The sequence below is a fragment of the Arvicola amphibius genome, chromosome 12 (genome assembly GCF_903992535.2).
Source record: "Arvicola amphibius chromosome 12, mArvAmp1.2, whole genome shotgun sequence".
Classification (NCBI taxonomy): domain Eukaryota; kingdom Metazoa; phylum Chordata; class Mammalia; order Rodentia; family Cricetidae; genus Arvicola; species Arvicola amphibius.
Genome location: NC_052058.2, coordinates 13,346,523 through 13,371,711, shown reverse-complemented (window position 1 = coordinate 13,371,711; position 25,189 = coordinate 13,346,523). Strand labels below are relative to the sequence as shown.

The following is a 25,189-nucleotide window of genomic DNA, read 5'->3' as shown; positions in this document are numbered from 1 at the left end:
AAAAAAAAAAAAGATTGTTTCTGTTTGCAATGGGGAAAAAAAAGATCCACCACAAAACTATGCAAAAAAGTTAACCCTGATAAACCAGATCAGTGTGGGCAGAAAAGGCTACAGAGATGAGTTTGCTGGAGCCCAGGAGTTCAAGGCCAACCTGGGTAGCACAGGGGACCCACTTCCCTGAAAAAAAAAAAAAAGCATTGATGTAGGTGTGTCTTCTATATATCTGATGATTTCATTGGTTAATTAATAAAGAAACTGCTTGGTCTGATAGATTAGAACATAGGTGGGTAGAGTAGACTGAACAGAATGCTGGGAGTGAGGCAGATGCCTCGGGCAATCGCTATGCCTCTCCTCTCTGGGTCAGATGCAATGGAGCCAGCCACCAGGTCAGACATGCTGAATCTTTCCTAGTAAGACACTACTTGTGGTGTTACACATATTATTAGATATGGGTTAGTCAAGATGTGAGTAAGAGGCTGAAACTAATGGCCCAGGCAGTGTTTAAATGAATACAGTTTGTGTGTTGTTATTTCCAGGGCTAAGCTAGCTGTGCGGGAGCCGGGCAGGACAAAAAGCAGGCCTGCCAGCTTGCCTCCTCACTACAAAGCATGTGCTAAAACCCTCCCCCAACATCATGATATTAGGAATTGGGGGCCTTGGAAAAGCATCAGGTTTTAATGATACTGAGGATCAAGATCCCATGGGATCAGCAGCCTTGTAAGAAGAGAAAGAAAAGGGCGGGGGATGTGGCTCAGCTGGCAGAGTGCTTGACTCCTCTGTGTAAAGCCTTGTGTTGAGTCCCAGGCACTGCCTTAAAGAGCAGCCAGCACCATGCTGGGAGAGATGTGGGGCCAAGAAGGTCTGAGGTTCAAGGTCGTCTTTGGCTAGATGAATTCAAGTTAAGTTTTTTTTTCTATTAAAACTGCAGCAAGAAGCAAACAGAGGGGTGAAATCAGAGCTTTCTTTTCATGCTCAGGGAAGAAAGGTCATCTAAGTCCAATTACAAACGTGGCCTTCCACACACAGGGAGGTGGCCCTTACCAGACACAAAATTTGCTAGCGCCTCCGTCTAGAACTCCCAAGCCTCCAGAACTGTGAGAAGGAAAGGCCTGTTGGTTAGCCCGCCTACTATGTGGCAATCTGTTACAGCAGCCTAAGCAATGAAGACACTACGTGAGAAGTTTATATGGTGAGGGTGGAGGTGAAGGCGAGGGTAGGCGGTTGGCATGAGATGACTCAGGAGACCATACTGACTCAAGCCATCCTTAAGACTGTGGATCTCAGCTAAGATACTTCCATAAAATACAGGCATGTGATACTATGGACATTTCATGTAAAGTAAGCATCCTAGGGTCATGGGTGGAGCAAACAGAAGGGAGGCCAAGACGGCTGTAGAGGAACAAGTCATAATTATATGAAGACATTGCAGAAGCCCGAGAAATGAAGGAACCAACAATTTTCCATCTTTCACATGTTTACAAATATGTTGAGAGCTAATTTATCCCTTACTATATCTTTAAAAATATTATTTATTGTTATTTTGAATATTATTCTATGTGTCTGCTTTGTCTGAGTTTCTATAAGCACACTGAGCATGCACAATGCCTGCAGAAGAGGGTACCTGCTTCCCTAGAACTGGAGTTCCAGGGATTGCAAGCCACCATGTGGGTTCTGGAAACTGCAGGTAATTTGCAAGAGCAGTCAGTGCTTTAACCACTGAGCTGTCTTTTCTACCCCTGGAGTACAGTTTTTAGTTACTGCTTGTGCACTCAAAAGTTAGTTCAAACACTGTGATTTGGAGACGTCTGTGTTTTAAATGAGTTTAACAGAAATCTGAACACCATATGATTTAATACTGCTACTATACCATTAATTTCAAAATTCAGGGAACAAGCCCTTCTTGAACAATGGGAAGCTTATATCATTTATTTTCTTTCAACTCAATACCTTGTTCCCGAGAGTTTCATCTTGATTTATTCATGCTTTTACTGGTTGACCTAGTATGGATCTCTGTAACAACAGCATGTACAAATTACCCAAATATTGAGAGCTAATAAACTTGAGCTGTCATCACACTTATTATTAGTATATAGTAGGTTAAAATGACATAAATATCATAGGGTTTTTAATAAATGCTAGTAAATAAAACAATATTGATTTAGAGATCAATTTTGCTATGTAAATGGTGTATTTTTCAAGTAGTTCCTGTCTCTATTGATGTAATTCTTTCTGAATTACTGATACAGCAACAATTCTCTTATTTTTCATTTTTTAGATAAAGGAGATGAAAACTACGTTAATAGAAATACAACAGAAAAAAAAAAGTTTTGTTGTTCTGAGTTTTTGAGCTCCTGAGCCATATGAGAAGCCCAACTCATGTTTTATTGTAAAATATTTTGATAATCTACCCTCTGGCAATTCTGCTAGGTCTTCCAGCAGTGTTTTAAGAGTGGAGGATTGGGAAAAGTTAACTAATAACCCTTCAGGTCCTAACATTTTCAGAGAACAAAGAAAACTCCATCCCATATGTTTGACTCAGAAGATAGTTGGTTCTTGCTGTTTGTATAAATCAATATTCTGAAAAGCCATAGCACACACTGAATTAGGTTCCTGTGGACTGTGGTCAACACATTTGAATGAACTAATCAATACATGCTTTTTTAAATGCATGTTGCTGTTTAAATACACTTTACTTGTGTGTTTGATTTATTAACTTTGAACTCACTGCCAACAGTGCTATCACGCACGCTTGAGCAAAGCTTACCCAGCACCATAAGCACATCATAGCATTCTTGCATTTAGGAACACTCTAGAGTATATTAGCACTGTGATTCTGGGCCATCTGAGACAGTGAAATTGCCCTTGTCCAAGGCGATAAATGTAAGGAAAATAGCTCTAACTATACCCCAAGCAGGGAATTAGCCACTATACAAGCACTGAAACAAGAGGCCAGAGCTGTTTGTTCTCTTTGCCTTTAGCTGGGACCGTGTAGAATGAGCAACTGAAAACTTTCACTGTTTTGTGTCCTGGTTAGTTTTTACTGACCTACTTGCCTACGGCTAGTGCCACCCACAGGGGACTGGCCCCTTCCTTATCAACCATCAATCAAAGCAATCTCTCCCAGACATTGTCACAGGTCAATCTGGTGGAGGCAATTCTTCTTGAACAGCTGTCTTTCAAGTTGACTTTAGATTGTGTCAAGCTAATAGCCACTAAGACAGAGTCTGCAGAGATTTTAGCACTTGTCCACAACTCTGGGATAGAGGTCTGAATGACAGAGGGCTTGTCTTTTTTGTAAAGCAGATGAAGGGAGATTTAGTAAGGAGGGATAGCAACAGCAAATCTTCATGCCATTAGTCAAAGGTATGTAGGAATATCTAAATCCATAACAGGGATCACTACTCTTAGTTCCAAAATTCTGTACCTCATCCCCGGAAGTCCTGTATCTGATTTCAAAACCCAGAGGTTTGCCTACAGCAGAGAGTGAAGACAGAGAAAAGTGGGGGCAGACTAGACATCCAGCCTGTGCACAAAATCCTTGGGTTAGACCAGTTGGAACTGGGATAGGAGGTGAGGGAGAGGCAAGGGTTGAGGCAGAATCCCAGGATCCTGGCTTAAGCAAATTGAAGTCTGATTTGCTGAGACAGTGGAGACCTGGCCCCAGAGAAACTCTTCATTGCTGCCTCTTATTTGCTTATCTTCTCTTGCTAAGATATAATCTGTTGACTCATGTTTTTATTAAAATCGGGCTCAGCTTTCTGGCTAGCTCTATTAAACCAGACATGATTACTGACACACAATATTTGAAAAATAATTTTCCCTTTGAAAGTGATGTTCCCTTACCTCCAGTTCCTAAACCCTCTTCCCAAATAACTTCCCAAAGATTCAAAACTCACAATCAAATGTTATTGTAACATATTGGAATTCTCATGTCCTCGGTCACATAAGTGTTAAAAATTGGAAGATGATTATTTCCCCCCATTAGTCATCCATCTTATAGACCCCAACACATCTCGTCATTGTTTCTCTGCCGTTCCTACCAACAAATATGAAGAAAGGGACCCATGGGTTTTGAGTGTCTACAGCCATGCCTGGCACAGAGTAAGTTCTCAACAAACAGCTGGGTGAGTGAAATATAGGCCACGCAGTAAAACTGTATATGGCATGTAAATGAGTATCCTCACATGTACGTGATCTTTCTTACCTTAGAATTCCTGTACCTCTTGTATCCACTTCATTGTGTGTGCATTACCTTTTATTAATCTCTTGAGGCTGTTCTTGTTTTGTTTGAGATAGGATCTCGCTAATGTACCCCAGGCTGGTGTTCACATTTGTGACCCCCCCCCCCCCCTTAGCCTTATGGGATTTACAGGTGTAGACAGCAGGCTTGGCACTATAAGGTTTTTAAACACTAAGTTGTGTTCACAGGTTGTGAAAAATCAAAAATGGAAGGTCCCCTCTTTCAAGCTCTTAGATTCCGCTATCACAGCCACAGTTACCTTCTCGTCAGGGCCCTGCCACACAGATGTCAGGCAAGGCTGCAGGGCGGTGGGGGTGGGGGGAGGCGGGGGCGGCTAATCTGCAATAAGAGCAGTCCACCGGGGCGGGCTTGGGCACTTCCGGTACGCACAGGGTCGCAAGTTCGCCCCAGCTCCGGCCCCTAGCAACCATTGCGTGAGCTGCCTCCAGGCCTGTGGCTCTTCAGGCCTTGGCTCCCTTGGCTTCCTGATGCACGAGACACTTGACCGTTAGATGGGGCTGCAGCTGTAGGCTCTGACCCCTGGCCCTGGGTGCCCCTGGGGTGTGCGGTGCTGAGGCAGGAGAAGGAGGGAGAGAAGGAGGAGGCCTTGATTGCCACAGCACACCAGGTAAACGGGCATCTGACCTAGGCCTCCGCGCTTGCTTCTGGGCCCCTTGGGAATATTCTCACAGGTACGCCGTCCGCCTCAGAACAACGTTTCCTACTTGCTACCGACCAACCAGGCCGTAAGTGAACCATTCCCGGACAGATTTTAAAGTTTGTTTTTTTCCAGTCCTAAGTAAGTGGTGTTTGTGCTCTTCACGTAGCTTTACCGCTGTTTGACATCATCGTGGACCGGCTCGTTTGTTCTAGTTTGTATCTCTTGGGGAAGGAAAGGGTTTCTTTGGCTTACGTATTATAGTCCCTAGTGGGGAGACACCAGGGCAGGAACCTGCAGGCAGGAACTGAAGCAGTAATGGAGGAACCCTGGCTTGCCCCTCGAGGCTTATTCATCTTCCTCTCTTATGCAGCCCAGGCCCACCTGCCTGAGGATGACTCTGCTCACAGAGACTTCCTACATGCTATTAGGGCTGTCCTGCATCAATTAGCAGTCAAGGAAATGCCCCACACATAGCTCCACAGGACAGTCCTATGGGAGCAGTTCCTCATTGGAGATCCCTCTTCCCTCGTGTGTTAAGTTCACAGCTAAAGCTAACTACGACAGGGTTTATATTTACACATAACACATAGTCCCTAAAAGCATTGGACCCCAGACATAGCCTTTCTCAAACCCAGGATGCTCAACTCTAAGTATCCTTGTATTTACTTATGACCAACCACTCTCTGGAAAACATTGGGTTCTTTAGATTCCTGCCACTATCTACCTAATACACTGAATTCTGGGTCAATACCCTGTGACACACTAGTAGTGGGGTGACAAAGGCAACAAATAAATGAAATAATCCTCTGCGTACACGCAACAATGGCAGCCGTTGTCGGTAGGCCGCTCAGTGTTTGGCGTTGCTTTTGGGAATGTTCTAGAATTTTTTTGCCTGGTTCTCAAGTGCTGGGATTACAGGTTTATAGCATAGCACAGCTACACCCTACTCCCTCCCCTCAACCCCTTCCTCCTTTCTTCCCTTTCTATATACTCGTTTCATGAGCTAGATAAACACCCTTGCTACCCACCAATTTTTTTTATTTTCCTCTAGATAATGCAAAGATCTTAAAAACACTTTAGTTCGGATCATTTACTTCCTAGACATCTATAATATTATTATTTTGTATGTTAATTACATATTTCTTCTTTCACCTCCCTGATTCTTGCTATATAACCAAGGTTGGTCTTTAACTCCCAATCTTCTCCCCTCACCCACCCGAGTGCACGAATTACAAGCTTGCACCATCATGCCCAACTGCATCTCACTTGTGTGTCTGTGTTGTCATGTTGGTGGAGCAGGGAGGAGGGGCGGAGTAGCCCACATGTGTGTACATCCTGTGACGGTCAGAGGACTAACCATTTATTCCCCATTCTGCCTTTTGTTTAAGACAAACCTTCTCATTGGCCTGGAAACTTATAGAATGCAAGGCAAGCTGTCAGTGGGCTCCAGGGATCCACTTGCTTAGTTCAGTTTTACTTCATGTATAGTTTATTTCAATTTATTATAGTTCAACCTTTCTTTCGTGGTCTATGCATTTGAGATTAGATGGATGGATGGATGGATGGATGGATGGATGGATGGATGGATGGATTGCATAATACCTTATACATGTGCAATTTCGTGTGTAGTCTGGGAATTGAAGCTAGGGCCTGTGTGTCCTACTCTACTATTAAACAATATACTTAGCCTCTTAATGCATTTAAACTTACTATGTTGATGAACTTTTGATGGTGTTTATTGACCTCTACATATGAAGATAAGATTATGCTTCACTTATCCGTCTTCCATTTCCTCTACCTTCCTTTCTCCCTTTTTGATTATTTTATTAATGTTTATGCTGTACTTTCTGTACTAAATCTTTAGATTTTTGCTGTAGAAATAGAGGCATATAAGATTCAGCTCTACAGTCCTAGGCTAAGAGCTGCTTGACTCCATTTAATATATTTAATACTCTATTACTTTCTCCATCTCCAAGTTTTCCCCCTTCTGATCTGTGTTGATGAGAATTATTATCAGATATATAACATGCATTACATGTATTTTACAAGAAAGGCTTGTGGGTGATATCGTTCCCAAGTTTTAGTTGTTTGAAAATGTTACAATATTGCTTAAATGAAAATTTGGCTTTGTATAAAATTCCTAAGTTGTTTTTCCCTGAAGATATGTTCTGACATTTATTGTTGCCATGGAGATGCATGAGGCTTCTGTGTGACTTTTATACTTGTCTGATCAAAAGCAGGGGAAAATATCATTTACATTTTAATTAATACCAAGATTAAGCAACATTTTTCTTTTGCTTATTAAATATTTAGTGATTTTGAGGAGAGCATAAATAGATGTCATTCCAAAGTCAAAGCAGTTAGAGTAGCACACTGCTCTCTTGAAGGGGTTGAAAATGGTGCCCACAGGCCCTGCACCTGCATTGATAGCACACAGGCCCTGTACCTGCATGGATAGCCCACAAGCCTTGCATCTGCATGGATAGCCTATAGGCCCTTCATATGTGTTGATAGCCCACAGGCCCTGCACCTGTGTGGATAGCACACAGGCAGGCTCTGGCCTGTGCCTGCATTTGTGTGGCTCTCTACAAGGTGACAATGAATATTTTGCAGCCCATTTGGTGACTAATTTTGAATCCCAATTAAATGAGATGCTATTCCCTTTAGTTTAGCAGGACTATATTAAAAATATGAAAACAAGCTGGGGGTGGTGGCTCATGTCATTAATCCCAGCATGCAGGAGGCTGAGGCAGGTGGATTTCTTTGACTTCAAGGACAGCTAGGACTACATAGGGAGACCGTGCTTCAAAAAAAAACTGTACTCAATTATAATTTGTTACATTTTTATCAATAAGAAACTTATAAAAGTTTCTTTTTTTCTTATATGAGCACTTAAATAATATGTCTTTTTTGCCCACAAAGCTGAAAATATTTACCTTGGTTTATTTCTGGAAAACTTACCGACTCCTTCTGTCACAAGTGCAGAAAGACTTTATTTCAGGGATGATTTTAACCCAGCCCCTGTCTCTCATGGCGTGATTCTTTATCTATTTTGAGGTGTCCCCAGGCCCATGTCTTCATCTCATCTCAGGGTGACATCGACTCCTTCGGTCCTCGGCCGTAGAGGATGGCCCCCTCCATGCTGAATTTTGAACCGAACTTGTGCTCCGGGGTCTGGTCACTGCATGGACTGTCCTGTATCGGCACGGCAGATGTCAGCTTTACACCCAACGTTAGCGTCTCCAGCGAGGACTACTCTTGCTTTCCTTGATTTATCTGCTGCCCAAGGAACTAGCTGGGGGCGTCTTCCTGGACACCTGGGAACCCCTCTAGAGTCAAGTCTCTGCCAACCCTAGAATGGCTCCCTTAACTAAGATATATAATTCCTTGTTCCCATATCCACCCTTCCTATATCCCAACCATCCTATTCCCCCAAGCTCTTCCCATCCCCCACTTCAACACAACTTGTTAGCTAAGGCCTTTTCTATCATACATTGCTTTCTAGGCTTAAATTCTGGACTTTAGTTACAGAATACTCTCGTACATCCTCACTTGCTATGTCATGCCCCTCCCTTCACCTCGTGTGTGTGTGTGTGTGTGTGTGTGTGTGTGTGTGTTACACAAGCTAAGCACGTGTGTTGACTTTCATGAGGTCTTTTTGATGACCTTCAGAAAGGAAGTGAGCCAAAGACTTGTAGCTGTCAGCCTGGACGGAATGGAAACTGAAGTTGGGGTGTAAATAGACCCGCCAGCCTAAGGATGGGGAAGTGGCATCTGGAGATTGATCACAAATGGCAGCTAGCTTAGCACACATCTGGACACTATGCTATATTCAAGAAATGCTTGCCTTGTGGGAATATTACGCTAAGCCTTCTGAGAAGCTGGCAACAATAGCGGCAGGTTTGAATATCAACAGTAATAGTTCTCAACTTTCCTCATATTAATAATACAATGTGATTATGTTTTTCAGAGCCAGTTATTTCATAGTTTCACTTAGAAAATTAGATGGAGACATTTATACCCATTGACCTGACAGTTCGAAAACCAGATGCAGACAAGAAGGGACACAAGCCAAGACAAAGGTAAAATAAGACACAGTAAAATGAGGTTTGTTCGTTTTATTTCTAGAGTAAAATTTCAATAATATACAACTCCTAGGAAGCCATGGTGTGGATCTAGCTCAGCTGATAGCGAGCTTGTTTATCGATCATGCATGAAAACCTGATCTAACGTTAATCTGACGTGGTGGTACATAACCAATACTCCGGAGGCAGAAGGATCAGAACTTCAAGATTATTTTTGGCTAAACATTGAGTTTAAGTACAGTCTAGGTTACATGAGATGGAAACTCAACAAACAAGCAACCTTAAAATGTCATGAGTGGGGAGGACAGTGGGGGGAAATGAGAGCAAGCTATAATGATACACTTGTTTGAAAATGCCATGGCGTAATCTGTTATCTCATCCTCTACCCTAAAAGTTAGTTTCAAAATGTCACGTGGAGATTTGTTGAAGGTTCTGGATTTCAGAAAACTTGGATGGACCCAGGTAATACCTTCTTATGTCGCTCTAACCCTGATCGTATGCTCAGGCGATCTTTCAGGCCCAGCCCACTGCTGAGTAATTACATTATTAAAGATGAGCAGTGCTTGACCATGAGGAAGGTTTCATAACACGCGTGAAATAGAGAAAAATTCAAATAAGTGTGGAAGGAACAGACGACACAGACGTAAAAGTTCACCAACAATCTTAGAGGTCTCACAAGACAAGCAGAGAAATGAGTCAATTTTAGAAGTTAAAACTGCCTAACATTCATCGAAAAAGAAATAGCTCTTGACAATTAAAAACTAGAGTATCCAGCCTGGCATGGTGGTGCACACCTTTAACCCAGTGTTCAGGGGGCAGAGGCGGGTGGATTTAAATAAATAAAAAAATAAACAAACAAACAAATAAATAAATAAGATGAAAACATAATATCAGAAATATAGTCAAGATAGGAAGTAGGAGATGAAGGGGGATGCATGGTTAACGAAATGTTCTCAATAAATCTAAAGTATGTTTCTAATAACAATAAATAGAAAATGACTGAGTTCTTAGTAAAAAGGTACAATCTGAAGGGAAATTAGTTCAAAGTAGTTTAATTTTTGTCAAACTGGATACATCCTGAAAAGTATAAGAACATATCCCAATAGATCAAAAAGAGAAGGATGGGAAGCATGTGAGACAGAGACATTATTGTAGCATCAGCAACAGAAGAAGGTATTTCCTGCCAGACAAGAAGTCGCTAAAAGCAAAAGGAAAGATAAATAAGCAGTAACTTTATGATTAAGGCGTTCCCTTCACAGCCAGGCACAGTGTTGTGGGCCTGTCATCCCAGTGTTCAATGGAAGATAGAAACAACCAAATTAGCACCCTGGTTTTAAAGTAGATAGAGACACACAAAGGGTTAGTTGTTGCCCCCAACAGCTGCAGCTTACAAATTCTCTACCACGTGATGTGGAACAATCACAAAGTGAGCATAGAAAGTCATACAGTCATTTTAACAAAGTCTTAATGGACATGGTGTACTAATTATATTGTATGTTAGTAACCAGGTAACTAGGAAAATCCCCCAGTTAGAAATATCCACTAAAAACCCTTCTGAAAAGAAAATCCAAAAACCGTCTTGTGAGGGGAAGGGTAGCAGTGCTAACAGCGCTCTGACAGCTGTAACTAACGGTGCTCTGATGGTTCTGTTGTTCTAAGACAAGGCCTGTGGGTGGGATCAGAACCTGCAGCTTGTACTGTTTTCTCATGAATTAAGGCAAGACTATGACTAACACACGAAGGCATGCACGAAAGGACTGTGAAAGGCAAAGCTTTAAAACCATTAGGAAAACACGGAAGGGTTTCATGATCACCTTGGGTAAGGTTAGATGTCCTAAGACTTCACAACTAACCATAAAGGTCAAGATAGGTCAATTCTATTGAAGCTAAGTACTGGGTTTCTTACTTTATTTTAAAATGTGAAAGTCCAAGTCCACTATATAAAGTGACCAAGGACTGATGTCCAAAGTTCATAAATAACAGACTAAAGGCTACAGGTAGACCTTCCAATGAAGAAGCAACTTTTCAAGACATTTATAACAAAATGGAGACTCAGAAAGTGCTCAGAGGGAAAGACCATAAAGACACCTAACAACACACCCAAAAACAGGTTCCCAGAAGTTGTGCTGTGTGCTCCTGACTTTCACTTTCTTTTTCATGTTATTATTTTTGTTTGATATAGCAGTAGACCCATGTCTCCCAGACCTGAGAAATGCATTTAAGGCTTTACAAAACCTCACATTTTTTCTGTCTTACAAGTTTGCCCACTGCATAAGTCAATTGAAGTCACTGACTTTGGATTCTCTTATAAAGTCTTCCCCAACATGTGTAATCAATATGGATGGGCTGTTTCTTGTTGGCTTCATGAAGGAAGGCAGTATAAGATTATGGAATTTTTATGCCACTAACCTAATGGGTGGTTTTCCTTCCTCTTCAAAAACTTACATCAAGCTTTAAACTGTCAATAATAGTGCATACTATTTATTATTTTATGCTGAAACCTGTTAGAGCCATTTAGCATTAATTATTTTTATGTAAATGGTTGTGTTGCTTTTCAAATATCTAGCAAAACACCACTTAAAAGAATAGATGTGATGCTGTTATAAAACACAGAGTAAATATTAATCTTAAATTATAGTGTTAACCATGTCATCTGTTAAACCAAAGAATCTGTGTTAGTTACAGCTATGAGGCTTGAAATAGTATGCAGATATTATTATTATTATTCTGAGTCTTGTTATTTTGTGCTCTTAGATATTTAAGACGTGAAGATCAAAGGTGCAAAGATGGCACATCATCAGAAAACCAACCAGCTGAGGCCGCAGTGAAGAGAACGTCCTCCATGTCCTTGAAATCAGAGGGAGCAGAGGGGATCTACCAGGATTACTATCCAGGCATGGCATTTATATGTTCTTTAACTGTAGTGCTTTCTTTCAAAAGTGGAGCTTTGATGTTGAACTAATTCCACAAGGCACAGCAAGTGGAGATACCTCCTGATGTGAGAGCCTTCTTAAAAGCATCCTAATTTAAGTACTGATACAGATAATGATAAAATAGCAGGCATGCCCCTGCCACCATCGAGAATGCCTGACATCACCAATCTCTTTATATTGTGATCACCACAAACTATAAGACCTTAAAATACATTAGTATTTTCTTAAGTCTTCTTTGCTTTCTGGCTGTTTCATCCCTCCCCGTCTTCCTCTTCTCTCACTGACCCATAACTCCTAGTGTCCCGATTGCTCTGCATACTGCCTGTTTTAAGTCTTCTTTGTCTTTGTTCAGATTCTACCACATCCATTGCGTCAGTTTTTAACTACTGAGTCCTCTGTGTAGCTCTTCCACGTCCCGGGTTGATAAGCTCAGGTCTGTCTGCAGTACTCCAGATAGCTGCCTTGTAGAGTTCCTCTCTGCTGTGTCCGCTAACCCACTAAGCCCATGGAGTGCTGTGTGCATGGCCTTCTTTAAAAACAGAACCCCAAACAGGAATATCTTGAGACCTGTGTTCCTTCCGGGAGTCACCACTACATGATCAGTGTTCTTGATAGAGTGATCCAGGTTTTCTGCCTCACTCCATCCCTGAACTTTACTGCTCACCTGCTCTGTCCTCCTTCACTCTACAGAGAAGACTTGTCCTCATGGCTGAATACTCAGAAATCATTGAATAATAGAATTACCCCTGTTTCACTCCCCCATTCTGTAGAATTTTGGTAACTTCCTTTCATTTCTCTTGATTGTGTGTGTGCATATGCACCACTGTGTGTGTGTGTGTATGTGTGTATACATACCTGTGTATGTATGTGTGACTGTGTGTGGGCATATGCACCAGTGTGTGTGTGTGTATATGCATATGCACCAGTGTGTGTGTGTGTGTGTGTGTGTGTGTGTGTGTGTGTGTGTGTATGTGTGCATACATATGCACTGGTATGTGAGAGTATGTGCACATGAGAACAGATACATGAAAAGACCAAAGACAACATTAGCTGTCACTTTTCAGATACTGTCTACTCTACTGTTTGAGACAAGGTCATTCTCACTAGCTTGGCACTGGACAAGTAGGCTTGGCTGAGTGGCCACCTAGACCTGGGCATCCTCCTGTCTCCTCTTCCACAAAGGATTGCAAGTGTCATTACACACTACCCTTCTTTCATGGGTTCTGGAGAGTGAGCTCAGGTCTCCATGCTTCAGCTGTGTCTTAGTTAGGGTTCCTATTGCTGTGAAGAGACACCATGACCACAGCAACTCTTACAAAAGAAAGCATTTCATTGTGGTGGCTTAGGTTCAGAGGTTCAGTCCATTATCATCCTGGTGGGACATGGCAGCATGCAGACAGATATGGTGCTGGAGAAGGAGCTTAGAGTAGAAAAGGAGCTACATCTTGATCAGGAAGTGGTCTGCAACACTGGGAGTAGCTTGAGCAGAGGAGATCTCAGAGCCCACCCCCACAGTGACACACTTCCTCCAACAAGGCCACACCTACTCCAGCAAAGCCACACCTCCTAATGGTGTCACTCCCTTTGAGGCCATTTTCTTTAAAACCACCATAAGCAGCAAGCACTTCACCAACTGAACTGTTTCTCTATCTCTCCGGTGCCTTCTTCAGTTTCTTAGATGAGAGTTTTCTCTGCTTTCTATTCCATTTCCAGTGTCAAAGTCAGTGTCCCTTTCCTGTCTAAAATTAGACCTTACAATGACCATTGTTGTCCTTGTCACCTAGACAGCTCCAGTCAACTCTTAGGTCACTCCTCCAGTTGTCACTTCTGCCTGAAGATCAGTGGGTTGGTTTCCTGAAGGGACCTGAGAGCCGAAATTCCAGGCATTCTTTGGGCAGATTGTTTGAATTTGATCTTTTTGCTGTTTTCCTCAGGAAAAAGAGGACATAAATGTGAGCTGCATAGGAATTCAAGGGTTGGAACTGAGGACGTGGCTTCCAGACTAAAGAGTTTGTGAGCCTGCAAGATAAGAACAATAGAAGGGTTTTTTAGATTGTTGGTCTGGGAGTTTTATTTTTATTTTTGGTGTCTTTACTTTTAATTATGTGTATGGGTTTCAGTGTGGGCAGGTGTATGTGAATGAGTGCAGAAGTCCACAGAAGAGACGGAATACCCATGAGCTGGAGTTACAGACAGTTGTGAACCACTAGATGAGGGTGCTGGGAATCAAACCTAGGCCCCTCTACCCGAGTAGTGTGTGCTCTCAACTGCTGAGCCATCTCTCCAGGGTACCCTCCCACCCCGATCCTGTTTTTTAAGACCCAAGTCTCACTTTGTAGCTTTGGCTAGTCTGGACCTTGCTGTTTATATCAGGATGGCCTCAAATCAAATCCACCTGCCTCTGCCTTCCAAGTGGTGGGATTAACGGTGTGGCTGTTAAGCAAGGAGTTAATGTGGTCCTATTTACCATTTTGAAAAGGCTACAGATTAAAGAATAAGAATTGACGGAGGGAGACCAGTTAGCAGACTCTAAATATTCTGAAGGTAGACTTGTCAGTCATGCTGGAGGATCAGAGAGAATGGGAGGTATTGAAGATGGTTCTGAGGCTTCTAGCTTTTTAAATGTGACGACTAGGAGGTACCATACACTAAAATAGGAAACCTCACACAGGATCTGTGGGGTCTGGGAAAGAGGCTGTGAGTTTGAATTTTGGACAAAGATGTTGAGGAGACGGCCTAATGTGATCCAGGAGCTCTGAAGAATCAGGCCTGAGATGATGTACTCGGGTAATCCTAAAATTGGAAGTTCAAGCCATGCCACAGTGAGATTCCTTAGGGAGAATGTCTAGCAATTATGAGCCAGAAAAGGGTCAGATACAAAGGATACGGTTTGGTCAACTTGAGGCTGACCATGATGATAAAGAAATGGGTATGTGATGTCATAGAAATCAGTGGGAAGTAATTGTATAAGAAAGAATTGGAGTTAGGAATGGTAGTGACCCCTGTAATCCTGGCACTCAGGAGGCAGAGACAGTATGGTTGCCACAAGTTTAAGGCCAACCAGATCTATGTGGCGAGTCCTAGTGCCGCCAGTGGTACAAAATGTGAGCCTCTCTCAGGCCAACTTCTAGAAAAAAAATTGAATAAAGCATGAAACGTCACTCACACACTAGTAAAACCAAGACAGGAAAACGTCCATTGAGGGAACTGACCTCAAAAGTGTGGTCACTTGAGTGCCATTTTGGTGGGATTTCCAAGAGTGCAGGAGACAAAGACTGGATGACAGGTGAGGAAATAAGGCAGTGGCCATTTGCAGCTCTCGAGACGTTCGTCTTTGAAGAGACGGCATTAGTGATGACTGGGATGTGGTCCGAGAATGGATTCAGTGTGGAGGTACATGCAGAAGAAGATAGCAGGAGTGCAGATGTTAAGGAAGAAATGTAAATAAAAGATGGAAAGGACTCGCTTGGGTGACAGGAAAGCCAGGTGCCTCCTTTACTAAATCGGAGGGCACCATGGGCAGGTGCCAGTGCTTTGTTTGTCAGTGGTGAAGTGAAGAGATTTCTATCCAAAACCCAGCACACTCGTTAGCCAGGAAGCAAAGGTAGAGTTGAAAGGTGGAGGCTGGAAGATGGAATTTGTTTCCAAGTTTGAGGAGCATGGAGAAAAATTAGCTGGCAAGGGGAAGAACAAGTTGACGAAGCAGCAATAGAATCTGTGGCTTGTGTTCAGGGTCCGTGTATGTATGGTTCATTTTACAATGAGTCTGTGCCATTGCCAAACCCGCTTTGCCAAGAAGCTTTACCTAACAGCACTGAGATGTGGAGATGTAACGAGACAGTTATGACGCTGAAGGACATCAGCTGACGTGGCTGACGAGAAAGGTGGAAGACTGAGGGTGACGGACTGTAAGAGAGTGTGGAGCAAAGGAGTGGACATACTGGTGAGGGGACGGGGAGCCGTGTTGGGGAGGGTGCAGAGCAAGCTGAGAGAGCGGAGGGCAGATGATGACACACAGTGTGGTGCACCAGTAGTCACACATGGAGCAACTGCATGAATTGTAGTTCTCTTAGTGTGGTAGGTGTGACCTATAGTTGCTTAAATGATGTTGTATGGAGGCCACTAGTTTGTTTCCGGCCACTTAGCCCCGATATAACCACACAGAAACTTTATTATTTAAATGATCGCTTGGCCCATTAGTTCTAACTTCTTATTAGGCTAACTCTTACATCTTAATTTAACCCATTTCTATTAATCTGTGTATTGCCATGAGGCTGTAGCTTACCGGGTAAAATTCCCAGCGTCTGTCTCCAGCAGCTCCATGGCTTCTCCCTCACTCTGCCTTCCTCCTCCCATGCTATAGGCCAAGTCAGTTTTCTTTATTCATTAACCAATAAAAGCAACACATAGACAAAAGGACCTCCCACACCAAAATGTTAGTGGTTGAGTTGTAGAAATTTGAGGAGATCTGGGATGTAACAGAAGGACATAGCATCCAACAGGTCTCGGTTTAGGAGCACTGAAATGGAGAAGGCGGCCTTCTGTGGAGCCACAGCTACAGTTAGCTGAGTGACCAAGCAATGGGAGTCACTCAAACACTGGAGTGTATGATGGAGCAAAATCCAGGAACTTCAAAGGAGTAGGATTTTATTTTTATTCTTAAAGGGTACAAATTGTTTTGGAAGTGGCGAGTGGGGAGTGATAAGGAAAACAAACCCACTTTCCAATCTGGGCTCTATGGAGCATGAGACTATAAGCAGCTGCCTTGTGAGAGAGCGTCCTTAGGGAATAGCTGCAGTGTGTAACTCTGTCTCCTCCAACCATCCCGGAGAACCAGCCTTCCCTTGTCCATCAGCCATGCCAAGCGTCTGCTGTCTCATGGTTCCTCCTCCTTAGCTCCTCATCCTCCTCCGAAATTCAAAACCTCACCACCTCTCAGCATTTGATTACTTGGAAAGGGTGAACTTATGAGTCTCCTCCGAGCAGACAAGACCCCCGAAGTGGAGCCAAGGGCTGCATGGGACAGGAGGACACGGACTGACCTCATCTGCACTCATCTGCTTTGCTTGTAGTTACGGTATTTTGTCCCCGACTAGGTTGTAGCTCAGTGCTTTTGCTGCATACGTTTTGGTTAAATGTGAGAGAACAAATGAAATTGCTTCTAAAGAGCCCTATTGTGAGTAATTTTCCCAGTCTTCTACATGTAACCCACCAGTTAAGGAAATCATAGAAATACGAGCAATGCCCTTTTTACTCTTCTGCATTCATATTTAAATATATTCTGTGCTCAGTCCCAAGTGAAAGTTAATTAAAAGATTTACCTCCCGTGAGCATCCATTCATACTCTAAAGATGTGCTATATTAATAAAATGATCAAGCAGAGCAACCACCATTCACCTTAGCCAAGGCTTTAGTGATGCTAGCCAACTTAGACATGGCGTCTGTGCTTCTCACTGTGACAATAGGTGGGGTGTGGAAGACAAAGGATGAGGTCGTATGAAACGTGAGGCCTAATGGCAGCCTAGTTAATTAAGGGCCCCCTCTAGGCGAGGCCAGTGGCTATTTATAGCCCTTCCATGCTTTACCTCCTTGTTTCAAAGGTCAGAAGAAAAGGCAGGCATGCAGCTTACAAAGGAAAAGGCGGAAGAGTAACCCGCATTCCTGTGAACCCAGGTCCCTTGGCTCAGCATGTGCTCCTCATATAATAGCTGGGTATACTGCACGGTCTGTGAGGTTACTATGGCATTATTAGAGTTCTCAGTAGATACTTGGTTCATAATGTTTTTTCTCGCAGATTACCTTGAAGAAAGGTTTGGTCAACAATGTGCGGTGGCTTCAGAATTAATTGTCCCCAAGAGAAAGAAATCAAAAGTCAAAAAGGAACAACCTTGTACTAAGACAAAAGTGGAGAAAACCCGGCTTGTATCATATGACAGGACAGGTATGCTGCAGGCTTGCGCCGGTTTGAAGGAAGCCACACACGCTGGCAAGCTTTCTCGTGGTTTCTGTCTTTATGTTGGACACTGACTTTATGGAAGAGAAAATGTCTGGCTGAATCTTGCATGTTTGGTACCTTTAAAAACTGCTAATTTTTAAATTATTTTTGAAATTTACAATAGCATTAAAATTGACAAGGTAGTCAATGATTATGTTCTTACTGAGAATATTCTCAGATTTTAGTTTTGGCAATCCATGCAAGACAAATTATAGCTTTGTTTTATGTTTCTAGTGAGACTTGTATGTTGTGTGGGGGGGCTGCAGATATTGACCACAGGGCCTTGCACAGGTAAGGGCTCTCCCCCTCTCTGCGTTGTCAGCTTGAGTTTTCTTAAAAAAAAATACTCACTATGTAGTTCAGGCTGGCTTTGAAATCAAGATCCTGCTGCCTCAAACTCTGGGATTACAGGTCTGCACTGATTAGATCTGAGATTTATATCTTTGTCTGATTCAAAGATCGAATGCCCAAATAGTTCAAACATTTTCCTCCATGAACGTTTTGATACTTTCTTTATATTTGAAATCACTATTTTAATATCATAAATTATATAAAGGAAACTTTCCTGTTTCATACTGGAACGCCAAAACCCAGAGGTGGGTTTATCATCAGAACCCCTTATTCACACGGGAACATCCAGGTTTCTCAATATCTCAGCAGAAAACCCGCATCAGTATTCAGCATCCACTGAGTGACAGAGGTCCTGAGACTTCTGCTAGTCAAAAGGATGATCGCCTGTCTTCTTCTGGGTGGTTAGTGTATTACATCAGAGTTTATCTTGCTAGCAGGTTTATTCTAGTCTCTTTTCCTGGCTTTGAGGAAACATTGAAGAGTTTTCATCTTAGTTCTCGTGCTGTTTTATAAAATAGCGCAAGTTCCATGCAATTCTTAGGAAAGAAATTGTTTTGTTCAGATGCCATGCATGACTTCTGGCAGGCCTGAGATATAGAATAATGCTTTCAGATTGCTGGCATGTCTTGTGTGCTTTCAAGAAACAAAACCTCAAGGGCCATCTGCCAGTTAACAAAAGGGCAGATATCTGAATAGTTACAGCAAAAGCTATAACATGTAAACAAGTGTGTGGAGATTGCCACGTATCACTAGTCAGCAGGGAGATTTAAATAAGTGAAGCATTTGTAAAAACTGGCGTTAAGTTAACATCCAGTCATGGTAAAGAACAGCACAGAGGAGGGAAATGGAGGGAGTGTGAGTCACAAAGCTTGACATTTTCTAAAGATCTGCAGAGGAGTTTGAAGGTTCCCAACACTGAGAAGTGTTTTAGGAGAGGGGACTGGTGATGACTGGTCTGATCGTTATGGTAATGGCATGTCTGATATGTCACATATATGACATATATATGATATATATGAACTATCATATTGTGCTGTATAAATATGTACACTTTGAAACTTAATTTGAAAACTGAAAAACTATAAAATGAAGATTAAGGGCTAGTCTGCATAGCATGGAAAATAGAAGCAAAAGCAAAACACATAGATTGTGTCAAGAAGCATGAAATCATTAACTGCCAGCAAAGAGATCAAGAAATATGGCTTGCAAGGAGTTTGGGTAGTGTCTGTCCTTAGGAAGAATGCCTCCAACCCACATCACTTCCTCCGATCCTTTGCTTCTGAGCCTCCTGTGCCTCAATTAAGAAAGGCTTTGACTGGCCTTGTTCTAGTATTTCCTGTGGCTTATGATCTCTGATCATGTAGTTAAACCCTTTGTGACACCTGCCTTTTCTTCTAGTCATAGTTTACTTATGATCTTCTTATCCACAAATCCAATTCAGTGTTGGAAAGCTTTTCAAGCAAAGTAAGAGCTAAGTAAGTTCGGACACTATATACCTTATTCCTAAAGACCTAGTGGATAGACCACTAGGAGAGTTTCATGTTTATATGTAGTTATTTCCACCTTCCTTCTTATGTGTTTGTGGTACATGTATGTACGTGCTCATGTGGGAGTGCACAAGTGTGCAAACAGGTGCATGTGCACATGTATGTGCAAGGAGTGATATCTTTCTTAAGCAGACGAATATTAGGTTTCCTTCTGAGCCTCTGTTAAAGCTTAGTTTAATGCTACTGATTCTTTTTTAATTGCGCAGTGTTCACTTCTCTAACTTACCATTTCACTTTGCTACTTGCAGAAATATTTGTAATAGTGTACATTATTAATAAATGATACCTATACTTGCACTTACATTGAACTTTAAAAAACTTTTCCCACCAGAACCAGAAGAGCTTGATGCCATAAAACATATTATTAGGCTAAGAGAAAAGCTCGAATGGAAAACTCCAGTATTACCACCCAGTTTGAAATACTGTCCTAAGATTGCCCTTCAGAAGTGCAGTCTAAAGGTGAGATCCTATCCCATGCAATTTCAACTATTAGAAATTAAATTTTGAAACTATCTCGACCTTTATTAACTCATTGTAGATATCACATCAAAGCTAATTAATAATGCATTACAATAATTGTTGGCAAATATAAAAGCATCTCAGCATAATTTATTTCACCTACTTAAAGAAGAGAGATAAGCATGACAGTTTTGTCTACAGTACCTCTCTTGTCTGTTCCCCGTTTCTTCCTCTTCTAAGTGAGTTCACAGGAAGTGCGCCATCTGCCTCCAACTCTATGTATGTCACTGTGAGTTTCAAAAAGAAGAGGAACTTATCTAAGAAACTTAGCAGAAATACATGTTCTCACCTTCACACTAGACCAACTGAATAAGAAACTGTGAACGTGGGGCTAATTGCCTGTTTTCTCAGTAAACCGCTACATAGTTAAGAACCACTGCTCCAAACCCTGGGGTCATAAAGGAGGTATTTTAGTCTTCGTAGGTCATATGAGCTCTGTTGCAAGGAAGCACTCATCCTGCCCCTGTGCACAGAACACAACAAATCACTATTTTCCATAAAACTTTATTTATAAAAACAGATACCTGATCCAGGCCAGGGTTTGCCAATTCCCGCTCTAGATGGTTACTCTGAGGACTAAAAATCATCATTCATAGTCAGCATAAGGTGACTGGAAGTTCACTCATAAATCGGCTTCGTGCACTTTTGAATCTCTGGCCACCCACCAGCTCGTCTTGAGCAAGTTTCTACCCTCTCTGAATGGCTCTAGAAAGCTGTGAAGGTCAAATGGAAGAGGAACACGCTATAGCATCAGGTAGATTGTGGACCCAGTGTTTAAAAGTGCAAAACAAAACCCTAGCTCTGCATGAGTGCTTTGGATCTTTCAGTGAATAACTCCATCTACACTATGTTTCTAATAAACTTAGAAAATAGAATTAGAACAAAATGGCATAATTGGCCAAACAGCTACAATGAAGCTCGTGGCTCTGCCAGTCACTCAAATGAGTTAGCTCATTTCCTCTGATTTGGGGATTTAAGTGTTTTTTTTTAAGGCTTATTAGTACAGTTTATAATTGGAGCCCAAATAAGAAAGCAAACAGCTACCAATGGAAACACTATAAAACTGAATCCAAAGTCTAAAACCGCAGTAACTGGAACAGCTTAAAATCACTTGACTCAGTAGCTTTTGAGACCATCACCAATGACGAAATTATTCTTTTAGTAAAACTACTCTGAAATTTTTTGTATGACTTAAAAATTTTTATTGATAAAAGTGCACATTTCAAAACTAAAAGAAAATAGCTTTAGAATTTATACTTTACATTTTCTCAGTGGACGCTCAATACTTTCTCAGCTTCTCAATACTTCCAAATCAATGGGACAGGAACTTGGGCACTTATGGTAGGAGCATCAAGTGTGAATTAAAGTCGCACGAGGCTTCCAGCTCCTCTTTTGTTACTTCATGAGTTTATGACCTTTCTGCATGTGCTCAGTTATATTTAAAAGCATAGAGCCTCCGTCTCTTTAAAGTCGTCAGAGGCATCGCTGCTGAGATAGTTTATGCAAAGCGCTCACGGCTTGCTGTGTGCTACCCACCACCAGTGCTCGATACAGCTGGTAGAGTACTGACCCCATCCTGATTGGTGCAAATGAGAAACTAGCTGTATCCAGAATGGAATGTGGCACACTTGTTCAAGGTCATCATCGAGTTCAAAGCAAGCATGTGGATAAATATCTCCAAATGTCTTGTCACTGTATTATGTTTAAAGAGGATGAAAATGAAATGTCTTCACCCTTTTAAGAGATCGGTCTTACTGAACTTGAATTAGGCATGGTTTGAGGTTAATTTTCCTCACTAGTACTATCCTATTTTGATTGTCTTAACGTTCTTCCCACTGAGCCTGTTTAGTCATTTAATTATTACTTTAGTCAAAGTAAGTTTCTTCTTCTTGTGAGGAACCTTTGAAAGATGATGGTGAATTCGTATACTGCCTTCCTCTGGAAAACAGTAAAGGCAGCTTCAATGAGTATGACCTTCAAGTAGTCTCTGCCCACAGAGCTAAAAATTGCAAAGTATTTTGGATTATCACCGCTTCATTTGTCTCGAAGGTAACGTAAAACGCATTTGCTCAGCTTTATGAATTACCCCAGAAAATAGTACCCAGTTCAGGCCAAGTATACTTGCTATCCCAGCAGTGGGGGGCAGAAGCAGGGGCATTGTAACCTGTGGCACACATAATGAGACCCTGCCAAAAGAAAATAATGAGAGGAGAATAAAAACAACCAACTTAGGATTTAGTAAAAATGTAGCATTTTTACTTATTTATAATTAAAATATAATTATATCTTTTCCCCCTTCCACCTCTCTGTCCGATTCTTCCCATATTCCACCCCTTCAATCCTCCCATGTTTTCCCCTACTTCCCTCTCAAATTCATGACCTTGTTTTCCTTAGTACTGTTTAACTCTCCCTCCCTCCGTGCTCGTTGGGTGCCTAGAGGTCTTTGTCTAGGGGGAGGCCTGATGAGTATTCCCTCACCCTATTGGTGATGTCCTTGTTCAGGTCCTGTTTAGGCAGCCCTATTTTTGCAGTATCATGGCTGTAGCTTCCCTGTCATCCCTAGGACCCGTACTCTCTGAGCAGACTTCCTGGTCTTCTGGCTCTACAGTGAGCCTTGGGTTTGGTGCAGGAGTTGTGCTGTAGATGCATTCATTGGCATGGGGCACCCACAATCGCTTGGTCCCTGCATTCTGACCGGCCGTGGTTTTCTGCAGTGCTCTCTGTCTGCTGCAGAGAGACGCTTCCTGGAGGCGGGGGGAGAGCTACACCTGCCTATGGGTACAGGATAAATATTTAGAATGCTGCTGGGAAATGTGTGATCTAATCACGTGGCTACTGTAGCCCCTGTTCTAAGATCCATAGCCTCACTAATCATAGATATTTGGCTAGATTCCCAGTACAGATACGTTTTCTCTCTTGTTAAATAAACCCTAAGTCTAACTAGAGGACTGTTGGTTATCACCATGATATGAATGGTACTACTTCACCTTTAGGGATATCATTCCAAGCTGTGCATTGTTGGGGTTCATAGGTGCTCCAGCCCAGTAGGGCTATTGATTGCTTTCTCCTTTAACCGCCTTCAGAGCACCTTCTGGCACTGTGGAGGCTAGTCCTCAGGGAGGAGACTTTTAGGTCAATGCAGCTCAAATCTTGAGTCTTGGATTCAGCTATAGGGACATAGCTCCAACCTTTGGGAGGAGACCAAGGCAACCATGATAGCCTATATTATTTTGAGAGTCTCTTGGTTTCCCCTGACCAACAATTCAAAAGGAGGTTTCTCCTGCCTAGGTCACTAAAACAGGCTCCGGCATGGAAGACGTGGAAGTCCTCTCTACCCTGGACTGGCTTTCAGAAAGACATTTCTTCTATCTACTGCAGCAATTTAAGATATTTTACAACTTCCGGTAAGGTGGATGCAAAGGAAATGAACACTCGGTAGTTTGATTGTGTCGTAAGAGCTGTTGCCCATGGCCTCTGATCCTACTAGAATGCTGCCGCCCATGGGATGTGGAGCAGGATGGGGTGTTCTACAAGTGTGCTTTAGACTAAGGAACTTCAACCATTTAAGGACAGTTTTTTCAGTCTTTTCTGGATAAATGTTACAAAAACTGATACTTTATTGTCAACCATAATTGAATAGTCTCTATTGGGTTTACTTTTTCTTCATGCCTTTTGTATTGATGAATACCTATTGAGCATCCGAGAAAAGCGAAGAGTTATTCTAGATGCTGGAAAACTGTATTGAACAAATAAATTGGCCTCTAAAATTCTGATTTAAGGTGTATGAGGAACAGTAAACATGAATGTGTAAGATGCAGGGGACTGTAAATATTACATAGGAAAATAGAGAAGAGAGGAGGCCCTGGTTGGGGCAAGTTACTGAATCAAATTCTGTCTTGAAATTTTTGCCTAGCTGTAAGATGCTTCACACTCACCTCAGTGCAATAGGATGGACACTGTTCTCTTTTTATTATTATATCAAATTTGTTTGTTTGTTTGTTTGTTTTGCATCCTGGGCAGAGTTTGCTCTCTCTCCTCTCCTCCCAGTCCCTCCATCTTCCTTTCCCCCATCTACTCCTCCTCCATTTTATATTCAGAAAAGAGCAGGCCTCCCATGGAAATCAGCAAAACATGCCGTGTCAAGTTGCAGTAAGTCTAAGGACCCCCCGCCTTGAATTAAGGCTGTGCAAAGCAACCCAGTATGAGGAATATGGTCCCATGAGGCAGCAAAAGAGTCAGAGGCAGTCCCTGCTCCCACTGTTAGGAGCCCCACAAGAAGACCAAGCTACACAACTGTCACACATGTGCAGAGGGCCTGGGTCAGTCCCGTGCAGGCCCCCTGGTTATGAGTTCAGTCTCTGTGAGCCCCTCTGAGCCCAGGTTAGTTTATTCTGTGAGGTTTTTGTGGAACCCTTGACTCCTCTAGCTCCTAAAGCTATGCTATGATCCACAGATGCAGAGAGACTAGGAACAAGGAGGATACGGGGAGGGGAGGTGGTGCACAGATCTCCCTGGGAAGGGGAAGTAGAAGACATTCTGCGAGTGAACTGAGAGCGGGTGGGGATGGGAACAGGAATGATCAGGTCAGAAGGGAGGAACATGGAGGGAGAGAGTACTTAAAGAGACTACTGGAAAGGGGGGGGGGCATTTCAGGGTCAGGTAAAAACCTGGCACAAGGGAATCCCCCAGGAATCTACAAGGATGACCCCAGCTAAGGTTCCTGACAATAGTGGAGACATAGCCTGAACTTGATCATCTGCTGTGGCCAGACTGGTACCTAACCCATTGTCATCAGAGAGACTTCATCCAGTAACTGATGGAAACAGATGGAGAGCCACAGCCAAACGTTAGGCAGAGT

General features: G+C 42.4%; 1 protein-coding gene across 1 annotated transcript in view; it reads left to right on the top strand.

The window, feature by feature from the left end:
• The first annotated feature begins 17,353 nt into the window (after nt 1–17,353).
• Nucleotides 17,354–25,189, top strand: part of Dnah14 (dynein axonemal heavy chain 14) — a 215,082-nt gene continuing 207,246 nt past the window's right edge. The window contains 5 exon segments of the mRNA XM_042054001.1: nt 17,354–17,384; nt 17,714–17,860; nt 20,144–20,271; nt 22,228–22,380; nt 23,620–23,735. Coding sequence (XP_041909935.1) covers nt 17,354–17,384; nt 17,714–17,860; nt 20,144–20,271; nt 22,228–22,380; nt 23,620–23,735 — 575 coding nt within the window.